A 24,011-nucleotide genomic window follows, 5' to 3' on the forward strand; every position below is an offset into this window, starting at 1 on the left:
CTTAAGAGAAATAGTCCTCTCCACATTGAGACGATGAGACATTTATTTTCATGAGCATGTGTTCATCACAAAATAGTCCTAAAAATGATGAAACAGTTTAATGTCCTTCGACCAGATGAGCCAGTTGTATAATATCTATGTCTATTTTATTAGTAATTTTATGCCCTTCATTCACAAAGACGCTTATTTCCAAAAAGACTCCAACTGCTATTTTCACTCCACCTGCCAAAAAAGAGAAGTTAGAGAATTTACTACGGAAGCAAGAAAAATATTTATCGACCTTCTATCTGTGTAAAAGCGTTCCCGCTCTGAACAATAGCTCTTTGTCAATCTGCCATTTCTTCCATCCTCCATTTCTATCAACTTCACCCTGCAGCCATCGACTTGTTTTACAACCACGACTGCATGTTTTACAGCTCAGCACATTCACTGACTCATCTGCTGGGACTCTCACTTTGTCGTCCCTTCATCTTATTCTGTCTTAATGTGTAACGCGTGCCGAGACTAAATCTCGTCTCGTTTAATGAATCGCGATCTGACAGGTGAAGAAGGAGATGAGTGACTTTACAAAAAAATAAAAAATAAATAAATAAATTAAATCGATTTGCACCAGTTGATTTTAGATGAGCAGTGTGAACTAACTGGCAGATTCCTGCCAGTATTAATAATTATAGTATATGAATTTTAGGAAAACCGGGCTCAGATGAGAGCTTGTTCGGCTGTCAGTGTTGAGAATTCACAATTCCTCATCACAAATTCTAATACAACTTAATAAACTGCCTCTCCCATGACACCAATAACTTTATTGATTTTTATTGCCTCTTTCACTCATTAACCTCCTCTGGTTTGCAGTTTTCTGTGTTTCTCCCTCCCTGACCTGTATTGTCAGCTCTGAGTTGTATTTTTTCACACTATCTTCCCTGAAAAGGTGAGTCCAAAGTTCAAGCTGCTCTTTTTCTCTGCGTATGAGAGCGGCCGGTTGTGGATGTGAGGAGAGCAAACGTGGTCGATAGCCCGACCCCGGCTGCGCAGACTGATGCACCGCGAGCGCACAACACAAACCGCCTTGAGTGCCAGGAGATGCACAGTGAGGGGCTGAGGCTAGGAGACCTCGGAGACCATGACCCCGTTTGATTCCCCGAGCTGCCGTTTGGTTTCTCCCATCCACTCTGAAATCCACACTCTGCACCACTGAACGCTGAATTATTAACACCATTTTTTCACCCAAACTCACCTGTGGTGGATTTGGAGCTCATGAAAAATCGAGTTTATTTTTCTAAAATGCTAAATCCAGCACGTGTGAGGTAGTTTAGAGGATGAAATGATCCACATCAGGTTTAATGTCGGACGCTTGTATTACAAAGAACATTTGATTTCTACACCTTTCACACGCCTCAGAGTTGGCTGCGTTTGACAATTTCTGAAACCAGCCACATGGAAACCGACCTCTCGTGGTGGATGGCCAGATGTGTGGAGGTGAGAAAATATCCAGAATGAAGCGAGTGCATCACCGCAAACTCCCTCAAAGAGAGATCGACTGGAAATACGTCATTCTCTGCTATCCAATATTGTAGAAACTGCTTCCTGTCAAGCACGAGCCGCCTCGTAGATAATTCGGCGCGATATGAACAGCAGCAGCGTGGCATCAGGAATGTGAGTGCGAAGGTACGACGATGCAGTCGACACTGGAGTCGACAACACGATACACAAAAAAATAAAAAAAACTAAACAAAACTGACTTTAATCAAACAGAATACAAATTAAAATGATCGATAATTCTGTTTCTTAAAGTGTTTTTCCTTCTTCAGATAGAAACATAAACGTGATATGAAACTGGATATTTGTTCTGGGGCCTTTTATTGAACTCTATGGGAAAATTGCCTCATTTATTTTAGCTAAGTAAACATTTTCATTGTGGGTTTATGGTCTCTATCACTAGTTTTAGGTCTACTTCAATGCCACATGATGCTCCTTTTCTAAATTATGATCCTGTTCTGACAAAGAGATGATACTGGAGGGTGGAGCTGCTCCATGATTGACACACTGAACGGACTGTGTTATGACAATAACATAAATACTTTATTTGTGCAGCACTTAATATAAGTAACAACTAAGTGCTTCACTTCAGTCAAATATAAAACATCCCAACAGTCAAAGCCATATGTAATTTAACCCAAAATTAAAAAGACATAAAACATAAAAATAGATTTGAAGAAATTCATTTCGGCACATCTGATCTTTGATCTGTTGCTGCCTTTTTCGGGTTACAGTCCACATTGGTTGGCCCCGTAATGAAAAAGAAAACTGCGTTGTGGCTCATGTCGGGTAAAAGCTCAGAAATATACAGCCAATTTAAAAGCAATCCTAAAATAAACAGGGCAACAGCGCAAAGATCTCAGGGCACACATTTTCTGGACAGGTGAAAATAAAAACATGTGTGCCTTTCTGCACAATGATCTCCGCCTGGATCTCTATTAAAACATATTCTGTTGGGGATTCATGTATTCCAGATGGGGCACCTTCTATATATTACAACTTGGATGGATAGAGTTTTTTCTCTCCACATTATTTCTCGTAATTAGCATAATGCAGCAGGGATAAAGGAGAGAGATTCTCATTTTGACACTGCATAGATGCATTTCTCTATGAACTCTAAACTTCCTTGTGTGAGCTGTACATTAATTTTCGAAAATGCCTGACTTGTCTCCGCAGGGAGCCTCGCCGATCTCTCCAAATCTAATGAGTTGTCTTCTGTGAGACTACGGAGTGTGTATAAGGTAATAAGACTGAAATAAGTTGCATTAATGAGTGTTGTTTCTCTCTCGGTTTGTTAGTCTGTCTGTGTGTGTGTGTGTGTGTGTGGGGCGGGGGTTGTTGTTGTAGAGACTGTTTGTGTTACTTGTTCATGAAAAGAAAAATGACAGCGGCTCCTAATCCATCTGAGACATCTGGGATTTACTTTTAAAGCATTTAAACTGTTAATCTGAGAGTTTTTTCTGCGAACAGATTTCATGACAATATCTACAAGAATCTGTCTTCACATTTTGAGTATCAAAGTATTATACAAAGCTTAGCATGGTTGCTGGTTGGGATTGTGGTTTTGCTCTACAACAATGATCCGATTCCGTTCTGAATCAGAGTAGACGTATGATCTGAGTTGTTGCTCCTCTCGTGGTGAAAAACGTCAGTATAAGCACAATGAGACGGACCCCGCCGCCCACTCGCTGTCTCACTGTGATTCCCTTCGATATGAAACTGAGTCTTCTTGTTGGAAGGGATCCCGGTTTCAGTAACTTCAGCTCCGGTGATGGACACGCATTCTGATCGTCGGTTTGATTAGGCTTATAATTTGTGAGGTAGGGACGATAACACAAAGTCCGGGCCTGTCGGTATCGACAATAGGGAGATAAAATCCTCCAGTGTGTGCTGTTTTCAGCCACAGTAATTTACTGTCCGGCAACTTCCGAGCAGCGGAACAAGCTCTAAACATAATCCTGACGGAAAACTGAATCGATGATCCAAAATAGACCAACAGAAGCTCTGAAGCTCGGCTGGGGGGGAGAGTCTGACCATGCTGGAGCGCTTCAGGAAAAAGAGGAGAAAATATTCAGAACTGCTCATCAGATGGTTGAACAGCTTTGGAAACTTCCCTCCTTTCAATTCAGATTGGCATGAAGCGCGTAGGTGTGACAGCCAGCGGGGGTTCAACTTTTCATTTGTTACGTAACGAGGAACTGCTGTACTTTTTATGTACAACCGAGATCAACCCTGTCTGAGTGATTATTGGACTCCGAAGCCGGACCTTTTCTCTGGAACACGACAGAACATCTCTTTATTGTCATTCAAAATGATGGAAACTTCTTCTGGACTCAATTAATGGTCTCAATTGGACTGTTAGAAGACAGTTTGTATTGAAGTCCATGGGAAAATGGCCCGATTTCTGACTTCATTTTCAGCTCAGTAGGCATTATGATTTTTCATCAGGAAACAGTCCACCTTCTCATCCAAATGTGGCTCTCCTGGTTGCACAAATTACAGATTTTAGGGTTCCAAACAGCATTTATGAACAAATGGAGGTCGCCACTTGCTTCTGACTCTCCTTTGACGTCATGGCTGATGAAGAGCAGATCACATTTCCCTCCTTTTCTGCTGAGCAGTGTTTCCGTTTCTGGGGTCAGTTACAGTTTAGGCTTTCTTTTATCAAAACTGATTCAGTCTATAACTCTGCAGCTCATTCAGACGCAGTCAGTCGATTCGCCAAACTGCAAACTCTCTCCCCTTTTACAAGGCTGTCAAATTTCTTTTTCAATTTTTCCCTCCATCCATCCCCACTTCTTTGTGAACTCCTCTCTGTGTAACAGTAAAAAAACAAAACAACTAACTTCTCATCTGCAGGTGTTAAACTTTTATGTGAGCATGATTATAAATGCAGCTTGTGCTGTCTGGCTGTTTGAGATAAAGCCACTGTAGAGTTTTTAGAACAATGAAGAAAGAGGCAATTTAATATCTCTGGCTGTGTGTGTCTGTGGGATTTCCTCATAGGTTTAGCGGGTCAGAAATACATTGTATTTGTACAAGTGTGGTTGGCTTCATGTCATGAATAACAACAACTCAAGACGCTCCAAAGTCCCACAGAGTTGAAATAAAACTGCTGCTGTGGAGGAAGACGCTGAAGCTCTTGAAATAAGCAACACAAACATGTTAATCATGTGTTGCTTAGCTGAGCATCAGAGCAGGAACACAGCCTGTTTATGTGCCGGGCCTCATTCCAAGTCTGAACGCACAAAACCGCTCATAAATAACTCTGAATGCCGGGCATCACGAGGAGGCGTGTCTTCTGCAGATTTGCATAGCTGACGGAGTGTGGTTGTTACTTCATTCTAAATATACATCTCCATTTGTCCAAACCTGGCCTGCCTATGTTCAAATCCTGACTTTGACAACTGCGACATGATGATTTTAAAATAAGGAGAAACAGAATATTTTTAATTTGTTTTCATTCGTTTTTTTTTTTTTTTTTTTTTTTTTTTTGAATGGCATTTTCCTGTTTACACTTTTACTGTGACTTTGGAAAAGAAAGATGAAAGCTGAGTGGAAAGAGTAAAGAGCATGACCTGTCAAAGAGGCCCAAAGGCCGGACTTAAACCCAGTGGGTTCACCGTGTCGAGGAGTAATAACCCGCTCTCCACATCAGCTGCTACTGCCGGCTCTATGAGTCTGCAAGATACTTGAATACTCTTCATTTTAAATTAATTTCTGGTGCCACTGTCTCCGCATGCAGCTGCTGTAGTATCACACAGACAGAGAGACCCCAGAGAGCGGTGTCGGTTTGGTTTTTTATATTGCTGCTGTGATGTCAATGTGACATACACGGGTCTCTTCACAAAAGGCAGCGTGTCCGGTATGAGCCGGATGCCAGATGCCAGATGGATATCAGCGAACGCAACATGTGTCATCAGAGCGGCTCACTATGGCAGAAAAACAGAGCGGTCTGACGAAGTTAGGAGCTGGAAAGCAATTTGTGAAAGAGGGATGATGAGAGTTGGGAGAGAGGTGGTAGAGGGGACAGCGGGACAGTCAGAGATACGAGAGGCGGAATGATGAGCCTGTGCAGCAGGTGGTATTACACCGTCGAGTGCCGAGGAGCGGCATTATCTCGACAGCAACCTGCAGAGAGATACCTGCCTGTCTGAGCTGCAGAAGCCATCCAACAAAACCAGATAAAGTTTGGTATCTTTTCTGCAAATTGAGAGGCCCAGCTGCAATTAATGATTAATATTGGTTGCAATCATTTTTTTTTCCTGCACGCTAACCAGTTTTCTCGATATATTCAGCTAACTGACTGCAGAATGTTCCAGCTCAGAATTTGAATTTATTGGCCATCATAATGTCTGGATCTTTTAAAGCGTTGTCAGAAGTAATTAGGTTAATTCTGACAAAGGTATAAAGGGACCAAAATGTTGAATAAATGGTGACCTTGACCAAAAGCACTTCATAGAAATCACAAAATGATGAAAAATCTGACATTGAAGTCGACTAGCTACTGATCAATGGAGGCTTTCTGTTCTCGGTGGCCGATTATCTCCGTTTCAATCTCAAACTGATGGTGAGCAAGCAGCTGCAGCTGCTGCCGAAGTGCTGCTAAGCTGTTACTCATAAAGTGCACCGCCGCAGACGGTAATTGGATTAGTGATTCTGAGATTGTACTGTTGAATGATGATTCATGCGTTTGGCTCAGAGAGGACGTAGCTAATGCAGCGAAGAGATCACCGGTCTTAGAGCCCATCACTCATCTCTAACGATCCAGCGCGAGTGGCACACATGGTGGGAGCAAACGGCCGAAATGCCAGATATTTTTCTGCAATTATTTGGGACTTCTGCAACATTTGAATGAGTGAATCCAAATGAAAGCCGTGGAAGAAGTGACGCGGAGCCAGAAACTGCCCACAATGGAAGGGCTAAAATGTGGCTGCAAATGACCTATTAGTGTCTTACATAGCGGCCATTTTTTCAACATTAAAATAGAAAAAGTAATATGGACAAGCCCCAGATGTAGTTAAAATAGAGCCGCATATGTTTGCAGTTAAATAGATGATGTCATTAATACCTAATTCTGACTGGTGTGATTGAGGTCAGGTATAATAATGATGAAACACCAGTTAAAGTGACGACATTTTCTTGACGATGAGTGGTCAAGGTGTTTAAATAAAATGTTTAACAGCTAATTAACCTCTCTAGATATCATTAAAAGTGCTTCTGGAACTGTTCTCTGGAAAGGCAGAGTGGTCTAACCTGAGCCGGAGAGTAGAGCCGGCATCGATGGTTTGTGTGTCCCTCATGAGCTGCACCGGCGCCTCCTTCTCCATCTCGCAGAGGTCCCACCCCACCGCCGCTCGTCCCCGCTGATATTCCACCGACCGCTCCTCCGGCAGGACCCATGGCACCGCCCGTGGCCCCGGCGATGGCCCCTATGTTTCCCATCATGCAGCAGAGGCCTCCCTGAGCCAGCTCCAGCTCGATTTCGGCGTCCATCTCGGCGTCCTCCTGGGCCTCCTTGTTGGAGTCGTCCAGGTGCTTCATGAGCACGGCCACCACCACGTTTATCAGGACAAACTGAGCCGTGAGCACGAAGGACACAAAATACATCGGAGAGATGAACTGCAGTCCGGCGTGGCACCCGTAGTCGGTGGACGGATGGCTCGGCGGGCACTCTCTCAGCGTGTCCTGGTGGGTGGCGAGGGAGGATCAAGAGAGTTGGGGGTGCAAGAGTCATGGAAGAAAAAGGGGTGGAAGAAAAAGAGGAAAGAGAAGACCAATCAAATGGAGAGTCTACACAACATGGCAAGGGACAATTACTTGAAATATATTTTTTTCTCTGAACAATCAGTTTACAGGTGCATGTCAACATCTCCCTACTAATGCTGATCATCAGCCAGACCAGAAGTCCAACTCTTAAGTTAAGAAGACTTTTGTTGAGTCATCGGGTTGTTTATTTCAGCAGGACTGGAGAGTGATGAGGTGAGGACGAGCACTTTAGAGTACAGAAGTATAAACCAACATTAGCCTGTTAGTTTATACTGAAGCGAACTCATGAGTAACCTCTTTATAGCCAATGAAAGAGAACCGTTGTTGTCACACGGCACACCGTCAAATTCTCCAACTCTGGGCGTCTGGAAAGCTGACGTCTGTCTTCCCTCTTCATCAACAACCAGGCACTAATTTTCAAGAGCCTAATCAGCGCTGATTAACTATCAGTCAGAATTTGGGCAGCGATAAAGGACTCAGGTACTTCGGGTGTGATTGGAGAGTTGATTTAGCTGATACATGAGTGATGAGGGAGGGATTGTTGTTTATCATCAGCACAAGTTTGAATCTTCATTCATATTTGAAACGTTTGGTTGGAGTAGTTTACTACTCCCTTTTAAAAAACAAAAAAACACTTTCCACACACACACTAACCTGAACCCTCACCCTGCACCGTGAACTTTAAGACCTTCAGTTACAACCGCAGCTTCTGTCCAACCCAAACAACCTAACTGAACAATTACGGGCTGAGGATTGTGTTTCTCTGAGTTTAAGATCATACTCCTGCGGCATTTACGTGAGGTTTTGTCAGAATTGCTGTTTGAAGTCTTGAGTAATGACACCTCAACCTTGAATTTTATCATTTTTTTTTAGTTCTTCCGTGATTTGTACCACATTTAAATGAGTCCCCCGCGAGGCACTGCGGAGATTTCAGCAACACCAAAGTGTTCCGTGACCTTACCGTGACTTTGATTGGAGATGCAACATTTCAAAAAGTTTCATCATATTTAAATATTATGATCAGAAGGCCCAAACTGGGACTTTATTCACTTCATCCTTGAGTTGTAGTGAAATTTGAAAGTCCACGAAGGTGTTGCTGACATTTTGTATCCATGAAAATGAGCAAAGACAGTCAAAGCCAAATAGCTTCTCGAATCGAGGAGCCAAGTGTGATAATAATGAATAAAACTGGTACCTTCATGATGCCGTTCCAGTTGTCACCCGTAGAAACCTGGAAGAGCGTGAGGAAGGCCATCCCAAAGTTTTCGAAGGTGGCATGGCGGCTCATTCCCTCGCAGGGGTAGTCAGCGTTACACACTGAGGTGATATAAAAGAAGGACAGAGCGTTCAGAGGCTCATACCTCACTCAAGTCAGGGTGAAATTTGAATTGTTTGCTCAAAAGAAAACTGATTTGAGGCCCTTAATGATACAAACGCACGTCATTATTCCCTGTCTAGGAGCAGTCAACAAGCAGTAGGCTTAGGTTTGATCCAACAACGGTAAGTGCTGAGTGTGTCAACAACCACATCGACTCACCGCAGCTCTGAAAACCTGCCATTCAATAGAGCAGGAAAATGTGCAGAGGGGGAATCAAAACAAACATTCAATAAGCCTCATGGGCTCAGAATCTTCTCCTCCAGTGTTGTTTACACATCAACTCTGTGTTTGATAATAACTCAACCTAGAGTTGCACTTTTTATTTGTTTTCCACTCCATTAATAGAACTTAATGAGGCTGTATTTGTAACTCCTGAGCACAGATGAGCCAAAAAGAAAGAAATGAACTTTTCAGTCTGACATATTAAAAAAGTGTCATTGATCGGTTTTTCTTTTTTGTTTTTTTGTTTAACCAATCATCTCCTCCGACTGATGCGCCACACGGCGATGCGTTAATGTGTCAAAGAACATAATTTTAGTGAGGATATGGTTTAAAGCGTTGGTGTCCAACAGGTGGATTGCAGATCTTACCCAGCTCTCCAAAAAGCTCCACTCCCAGAGCAGCGTAGATGAAGAACAGCAGCATGAAGAGCAGACCGAGGTTTCCCACCTGCCACATGAAGAGAAAATCACATTATACTCACACTAATCTCATTCACCTGTACTCACTCAGGGACCAGCTAAGTTTGCCTCCGTTATTTTTTGATGGTAATGTGTTATCTAGTTATAGCTGTTAGCTCAGTCTCAGTTTTGCTCATTTCTTACAGTCTGCTCCAAATAACTCCGTTTCTGATGACTGATGACTGATGTGTTGAATATGCATATTGTTTCGTTCTTTTCAAATAAAACACTCTTGGACTGTTGAGTTCTTCCAAATGGCAAATATTTTCTGACTGAATAAATGCAGCTGTGTTGGATGTGGTAAAAATCATGAAGACAGTTCAAAACAAATAAATAAAAAAAACAAATTTTGTGTGTGTGTGTTCTCCAACTGGCCAGATGGAAAACATCCTGAACGGAAAGCCTTTGCTCACTTGATGCTCGTGCATTTTCAGAAAGATGCTGCATCAGGTTTGGTATAATTTAACTGAAGGCCGTGAAGGTCACCAAACTGAACAGCATGTCTTCCAGCATTTAATTAGATGAGAAATAGTCAGAAAACAGCAAAACACAATTCAAGCAACCACAACAACAACGAAAAACCCCAAAACAAACATCAAATTAACGATAACGATAATCACTCTATTACACTTTTGGGGGAAAACCTCACTCGACTCCATCCGTGTGCAGATTCAAAGCGTTCACAGATAGCACACAGATATGCAGTGCAAATGGATGGAGGACCTCCTGGGGTGCAATATACCATTTGCTAAGTCACCTCACAGGGGAGAACGACGGGGTGCCTTTGAATATGTGACGGTACATTTCTGTTAGATGTACAAACAGACTGAGTGGATTAAGGAGAAGTTTTTTTTTTGTTTGTTTTACTGGAGGAAAGGGTGAAACAGGAGCAGAAAAAGGAAAGTGAGATGGACTGGGAGAAATTTGGAGGGCGTAGCCTGAGGACAGCTTTTCTTTCCCTTCCTCCTCGTGCATGTTGATGTTTCTTGGTGACTTTTAAGTGATATGACGTGCCCCGAAGGCAGTTTGCGGTGTGAAACCTTAAGCTGCAACCGATCTGTCGAGCAGAGATCGAAAAGGAAAGCAGAGGGACGGGATGAAAAATGAACAGATTGCTGGATGAGTTTGAAAACATCAGAGCTGGCAAACAGGCAAACGGTTAGAGCGGACTTTGATATTTATACCTTTATGTGGTTTTCATCTCCTGCAGAAAAGTGTTCATACCGTTTATTCTTTTCCGTACTTAACCTTGACTCAGTCGCCCGTTTCATGCTGGGATATGTTCAGACTGACACATGAAAGGTCATTAGGAGCACTTAGAACTCGGCAGCGCCGTACGACAGACTGGATGAAATGTTCTCAGAGAAAGTGGGACTTTGACTTCTCTGCACACAGAGAGGATGCTGATGAGGGATGGGGACTGAAATCTGGTGCTCAAATGGCCCCGGAGCTACATTTTTAAAAATGGTTCTGCTCTCATAGATTTCATTACGGTACACTTCATTTTCTCATTTGGCAGATGCTTTTATCCAAATCGACTCGCGCTGAGGTACCGCATCGATTAAACAAGTGCAGGAGGATTATAGACACAAAGTGCCAGTTAGACATTAAGAATACAGTCTTTAGGACAGAAGGTGCTCCCTTGGAAGCAACCAGTGATAAGGTGACCATTGGCAGCTGTTACAGGAATGATCGGAAGCTGATGTTAAAGTATCTTAAATGGGGCGGCAGCTAAACTGGTCAGTTTGTATAGAAGTCTAAGGGAAATTGTGTTTATAGTTTATGTTCCGTTTCGCATCTTTTTCAAATGAATATAATATCCATTTTTAAAATTATGGTCCCATTTATAGTAAAACATGTTCGGAGATTGTTCACCTCCGTTACCTTGGTGCTTTAAAGAACGGCGGCTTGGTGATTATGGTATGGATATATTCTAATTCGGCAGTTTATGAACTTCACACCCAGAGGCTTTTTTTTCCCCAAATGCCTCCTCATTCAGCTTCTGAGGAAGGAAAACTGTTGCTGAAACACCAGCTAATGGAACAAAGTCATTCTGAAGTGCTCCTGGTTGAGTTAATACACTCGGTAATGACTTCACTTTGCACCTTTCCCTGCTTCTATTTGGAGACTGTAGCGAACAGGAAAAAGTCAAGTGCTGATAAAATGTTAATTAAGTCAAACCTCATCCTCTTTCCCGCGTTCCCTTGTTTTTTAAAAAATAAAATGGATCATGGTTCCCAAAGTCCCATTCCCCCACCAATCCAGCAGAGTCTTTTGTATTTAGATGACATTTTATTGACTGTTTAAAACTAAAATTACCCAACAAACACACTTCATTGATTGCCGTTTGTGTTATTATAGAAATAAGGAGAAATGCATTGTTTTTTCAGCGTAAAAAAAACAAAAACAAAAAAAAAAACAAGAAAAACAACAACCTTTGGCACAAATTCACTTTATTCTATTTCACCTCATCGTTATGCTGAATGCTCATCTCTGTACCTGTGGTCACAACATTGTTGATTTTCTATTGTGTGTTAGCATTCACCTGTTCCGCCTCCATATTAGCATTTTTGTGGCGGGCCACAAACAAAACCAAAAAAAAAAATACAATCTCTCAATATGGAGATCAGGTTAAAATGGACGCAGGAAAACAAAACAACTATTAATTTGCGGCACAATTGAACAGAATGTATTTTTACCTCAGTGTGTGAACCTTCATTTGTCTTAATGTGTTTATCTGTGTGCACACGATTTTCCTACCTGAACGCAAAACTCTTCCCTGAAGGCACTGCAGATGCAACAAAACACACACACACACACAAAGAACCAACTAGTGGCAGCACACAGAATCATGTCTTTAATAAAAAAGCTCTTTGGGCAATAGCAGCCTGTCCTGATGCATTAGTCTAGTTTTCTCTGGTTTGCTCACAGAGCTTCATTATGTTAGGAAAAGGGAAACTGAAATACAGCTTTTTTTTATATATGCTGTTAAAGCAAAATATGTATTTCAACCCGGAGAAGAGGCCTCAGATGAATAATGACATGTCATTATGGAGGAAAGGAGCTCTTTGCACATTTTGCTTTCTATGACCTTGCAAGTTTATGTTGATGTGACTTATCTCAGCGAGCACCGTTTTTAGGAAGCCAGTCCTGTCCATTGCAGTAACATGACACACAAAAAAAAAATCACAGCTATATTATTTGTCTTATTGACCAGAGAAAAAAATAAATGACTTAGAAGGGGGGATCTCCTAAATACGAGTATCCACTGCGTTCTCTGTGCCACTGAGCTCCGATGTCTTCACAAAAATATTTACCATGTCCGTAAAGGACACAGTTGTTCCCTCAATATGTTAAACACACACACACACACAGGCGCACACATCTATACACTGCTGCCTTATATTCTAAATTCACCACCTGTTAAAAACAAGGAGGTTTGGTTTTTCTGTAGAATTACATAAAACTTCATTCGAACTTCGTTCGTCTGAAATGAGCACTTCATCGTGTGACATCTGCTGGACAGATTAGAGAAAATCCAAAGCCTCTCAAGCATAAAGGTCCAAAAAGTTTTCATCAAGCATCAGAAAGTGTCCTTGGTGTCATAAGTCTAACTAAGACGACGTGACAAGCAACAGGTCATAGTGACGTGTAACGAGATCAGTGATATAAGGAACAATAATAATAAAGAGTGTCGACCGACGAGGGAGCAGAATTTAAGAACTTTTAAGCTGCTCTTGTCTCACCAACATTGGCGAGAATGAAAAACCTTCCTCTGATGTCACAAAGGTCTTTCAGCTTCCCTTGAATGAGCGAGAGGAGCGGGGAAAAGTTGGAAGGGCGTCGCTCCACTCGGCGGTGGGAGGACAAAATATAATCAGAACCCCAGAGCATGAAAGTCATGATGCTCAGGGAGCTTCAGTCGACGGTCGTTTATCATTCCACAAATGTTAATGAACTCCTGTGTGTCCTTGTGATAAGCACCGGGGAGGGTGTTGTGTGTGTGTGTTGACACACACCTGAGGAAGAGCCTGGACCACCGTGTCTAGCAGAGCCCTCATCCCGGTTGCCATTTTCAACAGCTTCAACACTGGAAAAAAGATGACACACAATCACACAATCCACACAAGCAGTTCATTTCTGTGAGTGTGTGTGAGACTCCAGAAACAACAAAAAAACAAACAAACACCCGCAGACTCTTTTAATAAACTAAGTATCCCAAACAAAAACAAAACAGGAAGAAGCACAGTGAACATTAATGAGACAGTTTAATATTCTTCTTATGTTCAAAGTAGTTTCAAAGTGCGGGACACTTTGATATTCTTTCAATGTCTCAGAGATTTTAGTTAGTTATTCAACAGGAGCCCTCACAGTCATCATCAATTGCCCCACTTGCTTGTTAATTACCACCAGCTGCTGTTAAGTTGGCATATCACCCATTCACCCCCCCCCCCCCCCCCCCCGCAGCATTACAGAGAGCAAAGGTCAACGGTACGGGGGCGAGGAGTAAGTGAGATTAATGTAATTAGCCTTTATCCTCCTCGGTGTAAAGTGAAGAGGAATTGGCGGAGCATTAAAAAAGAAAAGTGGGAAGGACAGAAACACAATCTGACAAAGTGAATCAGAGAAACGGGTTGTAGCGCTTCAGTCAAATATTTTTACTCGTTCACATTCAGCACATTTTAGTTTGTCACTCATTTTATTGAGTCAACGTCATGATGTTTCACAATAAAAGCGTCAGATGCTGCTTCAAAGAATGGAACTCAAAAGTGAGTGAAAAAAAACAGTGTGTGTGTGTGTGTGTGTGTGTGTGTGTGTGCGTTTGTGTACCTCGTGCTATCCTCAGCACCCTCATGATTCGTATGATGGTGGGGTTGATGGGGAGGGAAGCGTTGATCTCGATCTCCTCCAGCGTGATGCCCATCACTGACAGCAGCACGATGGCCAGGTCCAACTGGTTCCACCTACACTCACACAGACACACAACGGCTCTTTAATCTACTTTGAGAAGCGTGTGGCTCAGGACTCCATGGCTGAGATGTTAATTTTCTAATGAATATTAATATTCTTCATTATTACTTTATGCATATTTTGACTTTCTCCCACCTGACTTGGGAGAAGAATGGCGAATAGCCCAGCATTACCTGAAGGGCCGCTCCTCCTCATGAATATTTATGTTCATATTCGTCAATATGTTTCAATGTAAATGTTACAGCTGCTGAAATGCATCTGGTTGTCTGCCTGCGTCTCTGTCCTCCACCAGCAGCTGCATAATGCGTTGAATTTCGTTTTGTTGTTGCTGTTTTTGTTGGGTTTTTTTTTTACTTTGCTGCTACCATGTGCATGACATGAAGACAAATGATGTCATCTGATCCCCCAAGCCCGTTCACGAATGCCAAAAAAATAAATAAAATAAAATCACGTCTCTGCTGTTATTTGAAATTTCACCCGCGGAGGTCAAGAGTTGAATTTCCTGAGTGCGCCAATGATTCAACTCAGTTTGAATATTCTAATCCACATAACTGAGAGACACATATAACAGTTACGTTGTCCCTCTTCTTCTGCATTATCTTCTATAATAATAGAAATTCCCATCTTTCCTCAGATTTTCCTACATTCCTAAAACGAACAAACGAACGAACAAGCCGGCTGAATTTAGACAGCAGTGCTTCAGAAGCAGCCTCACGCTGCCACAGCTGCCATCCCGAGCATCAGGAGAGGCCGAGGTTTTAGCGTCTCGTTGAAAGGAGGAGCTCTGGGTCAGTGCGGATTTGTTGAAAAGCTATCGGAGGCGCTATAAGTGTTCCAGGTGTCTTTAAATCGTAAGCTCAGCAGGTTTCCAAACCTGACTTTGATTCCACCTGGCCTGGAGCTACACTGTGAGAGAGCAAGAAAAGACAATGTCAAGCTGTCAAAACCAAATCCTCATCCAAGCCGTACTGTCACCTCCAGTGGAGCATCGTCACTTAAAAAGCAGTTACACTTCCTTAAATACACATTTTGCTTTCCCTCCCCCCAATATAGCAAAGTTTCTTTCACTTTTAACTCAATTTGCTGCAAAATTGCTGCCGCGGGTATGTTCCTCCACAGTTAATGTAACTCATCCTAGATAATATCTGAGTTCCAGAGCAGCAGAACCGGCACACATCAAGCTTACGGGGTGCAAACACACATAATGGGGTTGCCTTCATCTTAGGCTTTCCTAAAAAAATAAAAAAACCAAAACAGAGTAGTACAGATGAAAAAAGATAAAGACGTAAGTTAAACCGTAAATGTTTATCCTGTTTACATGAAGAGAAAGAGACAAAGAAAAAGTAACAGTGAGACGGACAAAGAACATTAAAATAGATTGGAAGAAATCATTTTAGGGAGTTTAAGCAGGCGGAAATAACCAACAGCAATTTCCTCCCTTCTAAAAATAGATAGGAGGCAACAATAATGAAATCTACATAGTGGAGTACATCGAGTAATATCCACGCCGTCATCACAGCTGCTCCACAGGCTCAGTACAGATAGCTGGTACCATTTCTGCACCTGCACAGCTTCACCAAGTCCTTCATTAAATCCAAAGCCCCAGTTTTCCACTTAGCACCAACATCTGGCGCCAATCGGCATTAAGAGCCGGGTCAAACAGCTCGGCAGCGCAGGCTGGTAGCTATTGGCTCCAATCAGCATTGATGCAAACACAACACCCGGGTGAGCCAGTTTCATTTTGCCTTTTATCCTGCTGTAATGTCTTAGAGAGCGCAGGAGACACGGCCCGGTCTGGTGCTGTTATACCTGAAACACACTGAGCTGGAGACCCTCGAAGGAGCCGCTGGTGCGGAGGTGAGGGGCGGGGTCACCCTGGATAGGTCACCTGTCCATCACAGGGCCAACACACACACACACACACACAGACAGAGACCAACAACCTCTCACACTCAGACCTACGGACACTTTAGAGTCACCGATGAGCACAAACATGTCGTCTTTGGCTGGTGGGAGGAAACATGGAGACTCCACACAGAAAGGCCACAGGGAGCCGAGCCAATGACCTTGTTGTGATGCAACAGTGCTATCCACTGTACCGCCAATTTAGGTAATCTTGTAATACTGAAATAAAAAGTGTCTTAATATTTTGTCAAAATATGCCCCGTGACTTGTATGTGTCATCTGTTGCTGACATGGATGTGACCAACAGACTGACTCACTCCTCCTGAGATTCACTTTCTCCTCCAAATGCGGCTTCCTCTTGGTTTAAAAAAAATAAAGATGGCCAAATTACAAACTTGAGGTTTCCAGGCTCAGGCGGTCAAGGGGGCAGTCACTGTTAACAAGTTCTACAAAACACTGACACCCAAATTCACTTTACAGTGTGCAAGGATGTGATGTGTGAATGTGGAGAAACTTTCAATCTGAGAGGTCGTTAAGATTACGAACCATTTAGCTACGGGCAATTTAGAAGCACCAATTAGTCTGCAAGTCTTCAGACTGTAGGAGGAAGAAACCCACGCCGGTGCTAACTGATAAATCGTCTGCATGTTAGGGAACCAGAAAGCAAAGCGAGGCGTGTTGCGCATATGAATCAAAGGCGTCGGAACGTTTTACAATGCAGTAAGAATTTCAGCCGAAAGCCAAGAATTTCATCAGTGGATTTAAAAAAATGATTTGGATTTCCTTTCACACTCACAAAAGCCCATGTGCAGTTCATGTACCATTTAAAGGTATCAAATAAATAAATAAAAATGTGGTAAATACTATTAATAATATATTTAATAATATTATATATATATATATATATAAACGGTCAGGTTTGGCACTGAGACCGTAAATAGATGCAGCTCTACGTGTGTCATTATGATACCTGTCCTTGAAGAAGCGTCGGAAGCCAAAGGCAACCAGCTTGAGAGAGGCCTCGATCACGAAGGTGGAGGTGAAGAAGTAGTTGCAGTACTTCAGGGCGGTCTCCAAAGACTGAGAGAGAAGGAAGGGTTAAAGAGGGAAAGAAGGACCGGTTAGAAAAAAAAACAAAACATCTTTATCTATCGCTGATCTCAGTGAATCATCTTTTGTTCTTCCACTTCTGTGTCCGCAGTCAGATATTGCAAATGGATCTGTTCCTTTTTTTTTTTTTTTTTTAATCACGACAAAATATTTTCTCTCTTTAGCAGCAGAGAGGAAGAAAGAGAGGGCCGACTTGTCTAAAGGTTCAATGGACGTAATTATTATCATTCCTTCCATGACGGCACCACTGACTACAGAACTACATGGCTTATCTGTATGTTTCATATGTGAGTCATACTGGTATTTTTAAACTTGTGCTCCAAATGATAATCCTTTTGGTATAGAATCTGATTATTACTATTATTAATACTCTGAAAGCATCAAGAGCCTGAACTCAGAATCTGAGCCTTAAAAACTGCCGTCAGGACTTCTGTAACTTTGTGATGTCACAACAAAGCAGTTGCCGCCTTCAACAGTCCCCCATGTCCAGCCCAACCAAACTTCCAGGACTTGGCTTGTTTGTTTTATCTGAAATCTGCCATGTTTTTATTCAGCCACTCAGAAAACTGCCAGCCAGAAGAGAAAAAAATGTTCAATCACGTCGCTAAGAAAAAATGTCATCAAATCTTAAAGAGAGGATTCTGATTGGCTGACTGACTGGCGGACGTGTAATGTTTAGTTTAGTCTAATTGGTTTAGGAGGAATTCCTTTTAAAGCTGGGCTGCTGTGGAGATACAAATAATTGGATGTCTGGTTCAGGTTTCCTGCCCTGTTTGACATGCAGCGGCAGTGTTGACCTGCGTAACAGCACTTTATCCAGCTCCCTTTGTGTCCAGGCGTCAGTGTGCTTTAGTCGAGTGTTACGTGGGAATAAGAGCTGTAGATCTTTCTCACAGCCGTGTGGGCAGTGAAGCTGCAGACATCACCGGTGGCTCAAACAGTCGTCGACTCGGAGTGCCAGCTCCGGTTAAAAGGTGGTGTCAGCTAAAGCTAACTGTAAATAATGAGCCGAGTGGGCCGTCCCTGTGCGGTCTCGCGTAAGCGGTTCATATTTCATACCTTCGGCGCAGGCACAGTGTTATTTCAGAGCAGCGAAAACTCGCTTCCCACACTGAGACAAAGCAGCCTGCAGACAAAACCAACCACCTGGAGACCAAACAGGATATATACATTCTGCGAGAGCTCTCAGAAGAACTGTGCCGTTTCAAAAAACAAGAAACGAGTCCTTTATTGCATCACCTCCTTCCATTTCTTCTGCATAAAAGATAGCGAAGCTTGAAAAAGTTGTAGATTATTCCAGATCTGTGTGATTTGTTCTATTGTCAGCAAAGCAATGTGGAGAATGTGATTTACGCGCCCTCAGAAACCCAAAGCTTTAATAACTGACCTCCATTTATTTGATAGCATCTGAGACTAATCTAAGACGGGCCTGATTGTCGAGGCTTAACTCCATCTGCTTTTTATTTCTGCCTCGAGAGCATCTCTGCCTCTGAAAAACACTTTACGTAACTAATACCCCGATCTGCCGGCGCGTTTGTATTCCAGCACGTGGATAAATGTTTTGGTTGTTGGCTGTTTTAGGTGCTGATTCAGAGCAGCGGGTTGGCAGGCTGCCTTTGGGAGTGCCTACTTAAACAAAACAAAAAGAAGAAGAAGAAGAAGAAGACAACGCTGTCCAGGTTGCCATCCCTGCCCAGTCAGAAGCCATTTAACCTGTCTGCTGTGTGAAGAGCGGAGCGGGGGAGGGGGGGGTGTCACCTGCGGCTGGCTGTAGTGCTCCAGAGACATGGTGATGACGTTGATGCAGATGATGAAGGTGATGACCAGGTCCAGGTAGTGGCTGGTGCACAGAGAGTGGATGGCCAGGCGAGCACGGCCGTAGGAGGAGTAGTAGGGCATCTTCTGGGCCTCTGAGATGGGGAAGGAAGTGGGCGGAGATGAATGGGGAGACAGAAGCAGAGGAAACATATGACAGGAATAATAATAATGTCTCTCCATCATTCCCTCCCAGGAGGTTTAGGTGTCCCATCAGTGCTCCTCCCCCCAAAACTATCCTTAATTCCCTCGACACCCTCCATCTATCCTCCGTGTCACATCCTCTTTCCTTCCTCCACTCCAAACCTACCATTCCCTCTTTCATTTCACCCTAATTCTTCTTCCTAATCCTTCATGCCTTAATGTATTTTTCAATGCTTCTAAGAATGTATGCTGCTCTCTGGCATTTTATTTCCTCCTCCCTCCTTTTCTTTTTCCACTTACTTCTCCTCTTCTTCTCCATCCGACGCTGGCGTTTCTCCTCGCGGCGCCTGGCCTCCTCCACCTCTTGGTGCTGCCGGCACTTGTGAAAGTTCTCCACCACCACGCCCACAAACATGTTGAGGACGAAGAAACTGACGATCAGGAGGAAGGAGATGAAGTAGAGCAGCATCCAGGGGTTGTTGTTGGTCACCGGCTGGAGGAAAGACGTAGAGAGAAAGAGAGAAAGGTTGGAGGGTAAAAAAAAAAAAAAAAAAAAAAAGATGAGCAGCAGGTGATGTGGAAGTTGAAAATTAACAAAGAGCAGCTTTTCAAATTTCAAATGAATGAATGTGCACAGACCCAAAGTCCATTATACTTTAAAACTTGAAGCTTTGATAACATTGAAAAAGGTGACTTTGATGATCTGAACAAAACAATACCTCAAGGTTTCCACAATATGTCTTCCATGCTGCTCTGAAACCAGCACAGGAAGTTGCACGGTGCAACCACCTGCAACTGATAAACTCACTTCTCACTTCAGTCCAGAACAGAAAGACAACACGGCTTCAGGCGATGCATTTCTAAAAATAATAATAAAGGTATCCAGCAGACACACAAGTCCAGATATTAGGAAGGAAACAAAAGTAACGCCCACCCAACCACATCTGCACTGTAAGTAGGCAGATCCCGACGATGTAACTGAACTTCTTGTCTTCTAAGGTGTGAAAGAAAGTTCACATTGTGCTGTACTTTCCTGGAGTTATTAATGAGAGTAGAGAGTCGTCTGTGGTGCCCCGCGTGTTCGTTTGAAAGGAGGCTTTGTCCTCACTAGATTTAGTTTAATGTGTCACAGCGCTGGTATATAAACGTGATTCGGCCGAAGGAGGTGCTGTGTAGAAAATCAGCTGTCGTAATGAAGGCAATGAGAAACAGCTCTTTTGAGAAATGACACATGAGACTTGTGCTGCGGACATTCGTCCAATTAACCCGGACACCCGGAGAGCCCTGAGACCTGCCACCGGTCCGACAGCCGGGATGACAGGGAGGAGGAAAGAACGGGAAGGAGAGGGACGATGAGGTGAGGAGCTCATCATGGGAGGGAGTCATTACTACAACTTTAAAAAAAAAAAAAAGTCAAGTTCAGGTGCAATAAAACTGGAGATGAGGGAGATTTTCAATTTGGAAAGTGTGTTGAGTGCTGAAAGCACAAATGAGGATTAGTTGTTCAGTGCGTGCGTTCATGTTGGAGTGTGTCGCCGTGTCCCCCCCGAGGCGGTGGGGGGGGTGAATCATCCAGAGTAATGACCCCCTCCTTAATAAATTCTGTAATAGATGTTCGTATAAAAATCAGCTCATAAAGAAAGCTGGTCATCAGATTTTGACGTCAAACGTGCGTTTTCTGAAATGGTGTCGATGCCTGAATATAAAGCAGAAAAGTTTGACACCTGCATTCGACCCAAAGGCCATCATGGGTGGAAAAAGAAGTCATGCTGTATTGAAATTTATGGGAAAATGAATTAAGTAAGTTAACTTCTTGGCCATCAGGGTGTGATTGACAGTTCCTTCCAGAACAACTAAACCAATCAGGAGAGCATGAAGAAAACTTCAGCTCCACCTTTTTTTTTTTTTTTTTCCAAAATTTGCTTTCAACTAGCAGATTATACTTTATACTACGAGGGGGCTTTAAGGTCCAAAGACAGCAATTGTCCAGCATCAGATTTCAGTCCAGCGATGTGACCTTCAGTTACTCGCAGCTGGTGAACACACACAGACAGAGTTTGTGATCCACTATTCAGAGTTCCAGTTCTCCTTTCCAGCATTTCCAAAAGATGGTAACAAAGATGGTTTACGTTTGCGGCTGCCGCCGTGGTGTCCGTACTGCACAGAGAAGGTATAAAATATCAAAGCAGAAATGCTTATTACGACTCTTTATCCTGTCTTAGTTCATTTTTAAAAACGTAGATGTTGGATTTGAACTGATGCGCCTTTGCTTCTGGAGCTGGTTCGGCGATGTGGTCAGAAAGACCTCCAGGATGCCTCTCTGCCCTGTGGAGGAGTTCTGGACACTCGGGACACACCAGACAGATTTCAAATGCCTTTCTCTGGCCTGACGCTGCGTGGGATTCCCTCAAAGGAGCAGAACCGTGTAGCTGCTCCATTTCCTGCCCCTGAATGAATGAGAAAGGGACTACGAAGTGTGTGAGAAGGTTTGTGTGTGTCTACCTGCTGGTCGATTCCCACTGCATCCAGGCCGTGGTACATGATGTTAACCCACCCGTCTTTGGAGGCCAGTACAAACAGGGACATCAGAGCCTGGAGGGCAGCCACACACAGACAAACACACACATCACAGCTTGTCCAGCACCAACAGGGCTGTCTTTGTAACAGGATCCCATTGAACAGTGCAAACCAAAGCATTTCACAGATATTTGTCAACTTGAAAACGGATTTCCAGCAGCCTAGGTGCAGTTTATTACTAAAGGAGTATTTGTTTACTATGTTAATTTGAATTATTTTAAGACTGATGGCCGAATGCTTGTGATGTATTTGCTCTCATGGTGGTAGCTAATGAGGATTCAATAAATAAACACTGCACAATAGGAGATATTATATCCCACAGTGTTCATGAGTATTGTTTGTGTGTACATCCAGGATTAATACGTTCAAAGGAGTCCATGCAGGACGTGTCTTTTTTTTTTCTGTCCTCTTTTCGTTATACCTGTCCAAGGTTGTCAAAGTTGTATTTGTGATGAATCCATCGGTAGTTGGCAGCCAGGCAGTCGGATTTGTTTGTGATGTTCTTCACGTCGAAGCCCATGCAGTAGTAGAACTTTCCTTTGAAGAGCTTGGAGTCCAAACACACACACACACACACAACATGAGGCAGAGTCGTGCAAAGACAAGTTTTGACAAGGACATGGTGACGCTCCGTGTGCGACCGCTTCCTGACGCTTTTTTTGAAGTCATTTCATAATTAGCTGCTGTTCCTGAGTGTGTGGATAAAGCCTCCATAAGCACTCCGTATCAACAGTTTGGTTTTTCTTCCTACCAAAAGATGGGTTTTAATTCTCAATCACACTGACCACATCAGAGACGGGAAGCGACTAAAGTCACGTTTTACTCGCGGCTTAAAATAGAGACGGAGAATAATGACGTGAAGTGATGTGAGGGAGAACAGTTTGGGATTGACAGCGATATAAACAAAATGCAGTAATTACATTAAAACTGTTTGTGAGCTTATGTGTAAATATGATAACACATAAATCATATGGCTTCCTCTTATAGCAGATTTGGTTAATACTGATACATTTAGGACACTCTGGTTTGACAGTCCAGTGATTTAATTAACTGTGTTTCACTTTTGTTTGGACACTGTTATGATGCGATTTGACAGCTGGTTGTTTACATAATTTATCCTGAGAATCTCTGAATATTAATAAAAAACTTGTCTAAATCTGTGTGGTGGGTTTGATTCCCTGGATCCTTTGCTACGTGGTGAAAAAAGTGCAGTGCTTGTTATTTAAAAAAAAACAAAAAACAGATGGGGCACAGTTATATCGTCTCACTTATTCTCACTCACGCTACTTCCTGTCTCTGCTCTAGCACGCCGTGGGGGGTGTGATTTCAACGTGGGCACATGCAGTTCATTTCATGCCCTACGGTGATTCTTAGTTTCAATTTCTTACCCCGGAATAAAGCATAAAGCAAGAGCATGAGTGTGACCCTAAGAGAATATTTTGGCACACTTTGAGTCTCGTGTGCATAAAATCTTCAATAAGTACGGATATCAGGATGTTCAGCCATTTTTTATTTGCAGAAGGTCGAATTAAAGATCTTACTGAAGCTGCTCTTTAAATGTTAAAGGGCTGTAAGGTCTCCTGATTTTAAAAAAACAAGACAAATACAGAACAGAATAGATTTTTGACGCCGTTTACCTGCACACCGAGGATGCCGAAGATGATGAAGAAGGCGCAGCAGATGAGGACGATGTTGCCGATGGGCTTGAGGGACGTGATGAGGGTCTCAACTACAAGCTTCAGTCCTGGAGCCCTGCTGATCACTCTGTGAGAGAGAGAGCATAAGAAAGAAGGAGAGAGAGAGAAAGAGAGAGAAACAGGGAGGGGCTTTGAAATAAAATTGTAGACTTTTACTTCGTATACAGAGACAGGTCACTGTAAACCAAAAACTGGATTTTTGGAAAACTTCCACTTTAATTGGTGCTTAAAAAAAAGTATATTTTATGATTTGTAAGAGTTATATAAGAAAGAAAGTGAGACAGGTTGCAGATTAATGAAAAAGGATGCGGAGGCCTGAAAGACTGAGCTCATTCAGACTTCAGATCTTCTCTTAATTGCTCTGATGGCTGATAGTCGCCTCTAAACGAAGCTTATCTCAAAGCTGTGGTTCCCAACCTCAGGGGGTGG

At 42.9% G+C, this 24,011-nt stretch overlaps 1 protein-coding gene across 1 annotated transcript in view; it reads right to left on the reverse strand.

The window, feature by feature from the left end:
- cacna1ib (calcium voltage-gated channel subunit alpha1 Ib) overlaps positions 1-24,011 on the reverse strand; it is a 117,038-nt gene that overhangs the window by 8,159 nt on the left and 84,868 nt on the right. Inside the window, exons 22-32 of the mRNA XM_029501062.1 lie at positions 23,523-23,649; positions 22,307-22,432; positions 21,811-21,900; positions 19,609-19,801; positions 19,108-19,259; positions 17,210-17,319; positions 14,194-14,327; positions 13,383-13,453; positions 9,274-9,352; positions 8,501-8,622; positions 6,793-7,224 (exon numbers count right to left, since the gene is read on the reverse strand). Of these exons, the coding sequence (XP_029356922.1) occupies positions 6,793-7,224; positions 8,501-8,622; positions 9,274-9,352; positions 13,383-13,453; positions 14,194-14,327; positions 17,210-17,319; positions 19,108-19,259; positions 19,609-19,801; positions 21,811-21,900; positions 22,307-22,432; positions 23,523-23,649 (1,636 nt within the window). The remainder of the gene's footprint in view (positions 1-6,792; positions 7,225-8,500; positions 8,623-9,273; positions 9,353-13,382; positions 13,454-14,193; positions 14,328-17,209; positions 17,320-19,107; positions 19,260-19,608; positions 19,802-21,810; positions 21,901-22,306; positions 22,433-23,522; positions 23,650-24,011) is intronic.

The sequence above is a fragment of the Echeneis naucrates genome, chromosome 1 (assembly GCF_900963305.1).
Source record: "Echeneis naucrates chromosome 1, fEcheNa1.1, whole genome shotgun sequence".
Taxonomy (NCBI): Eukaryota; Metazoa; Chordata; class Actinopteri; order Carangiformes; family Echeneidae; genus Echeneis; species Echeneis naucrates.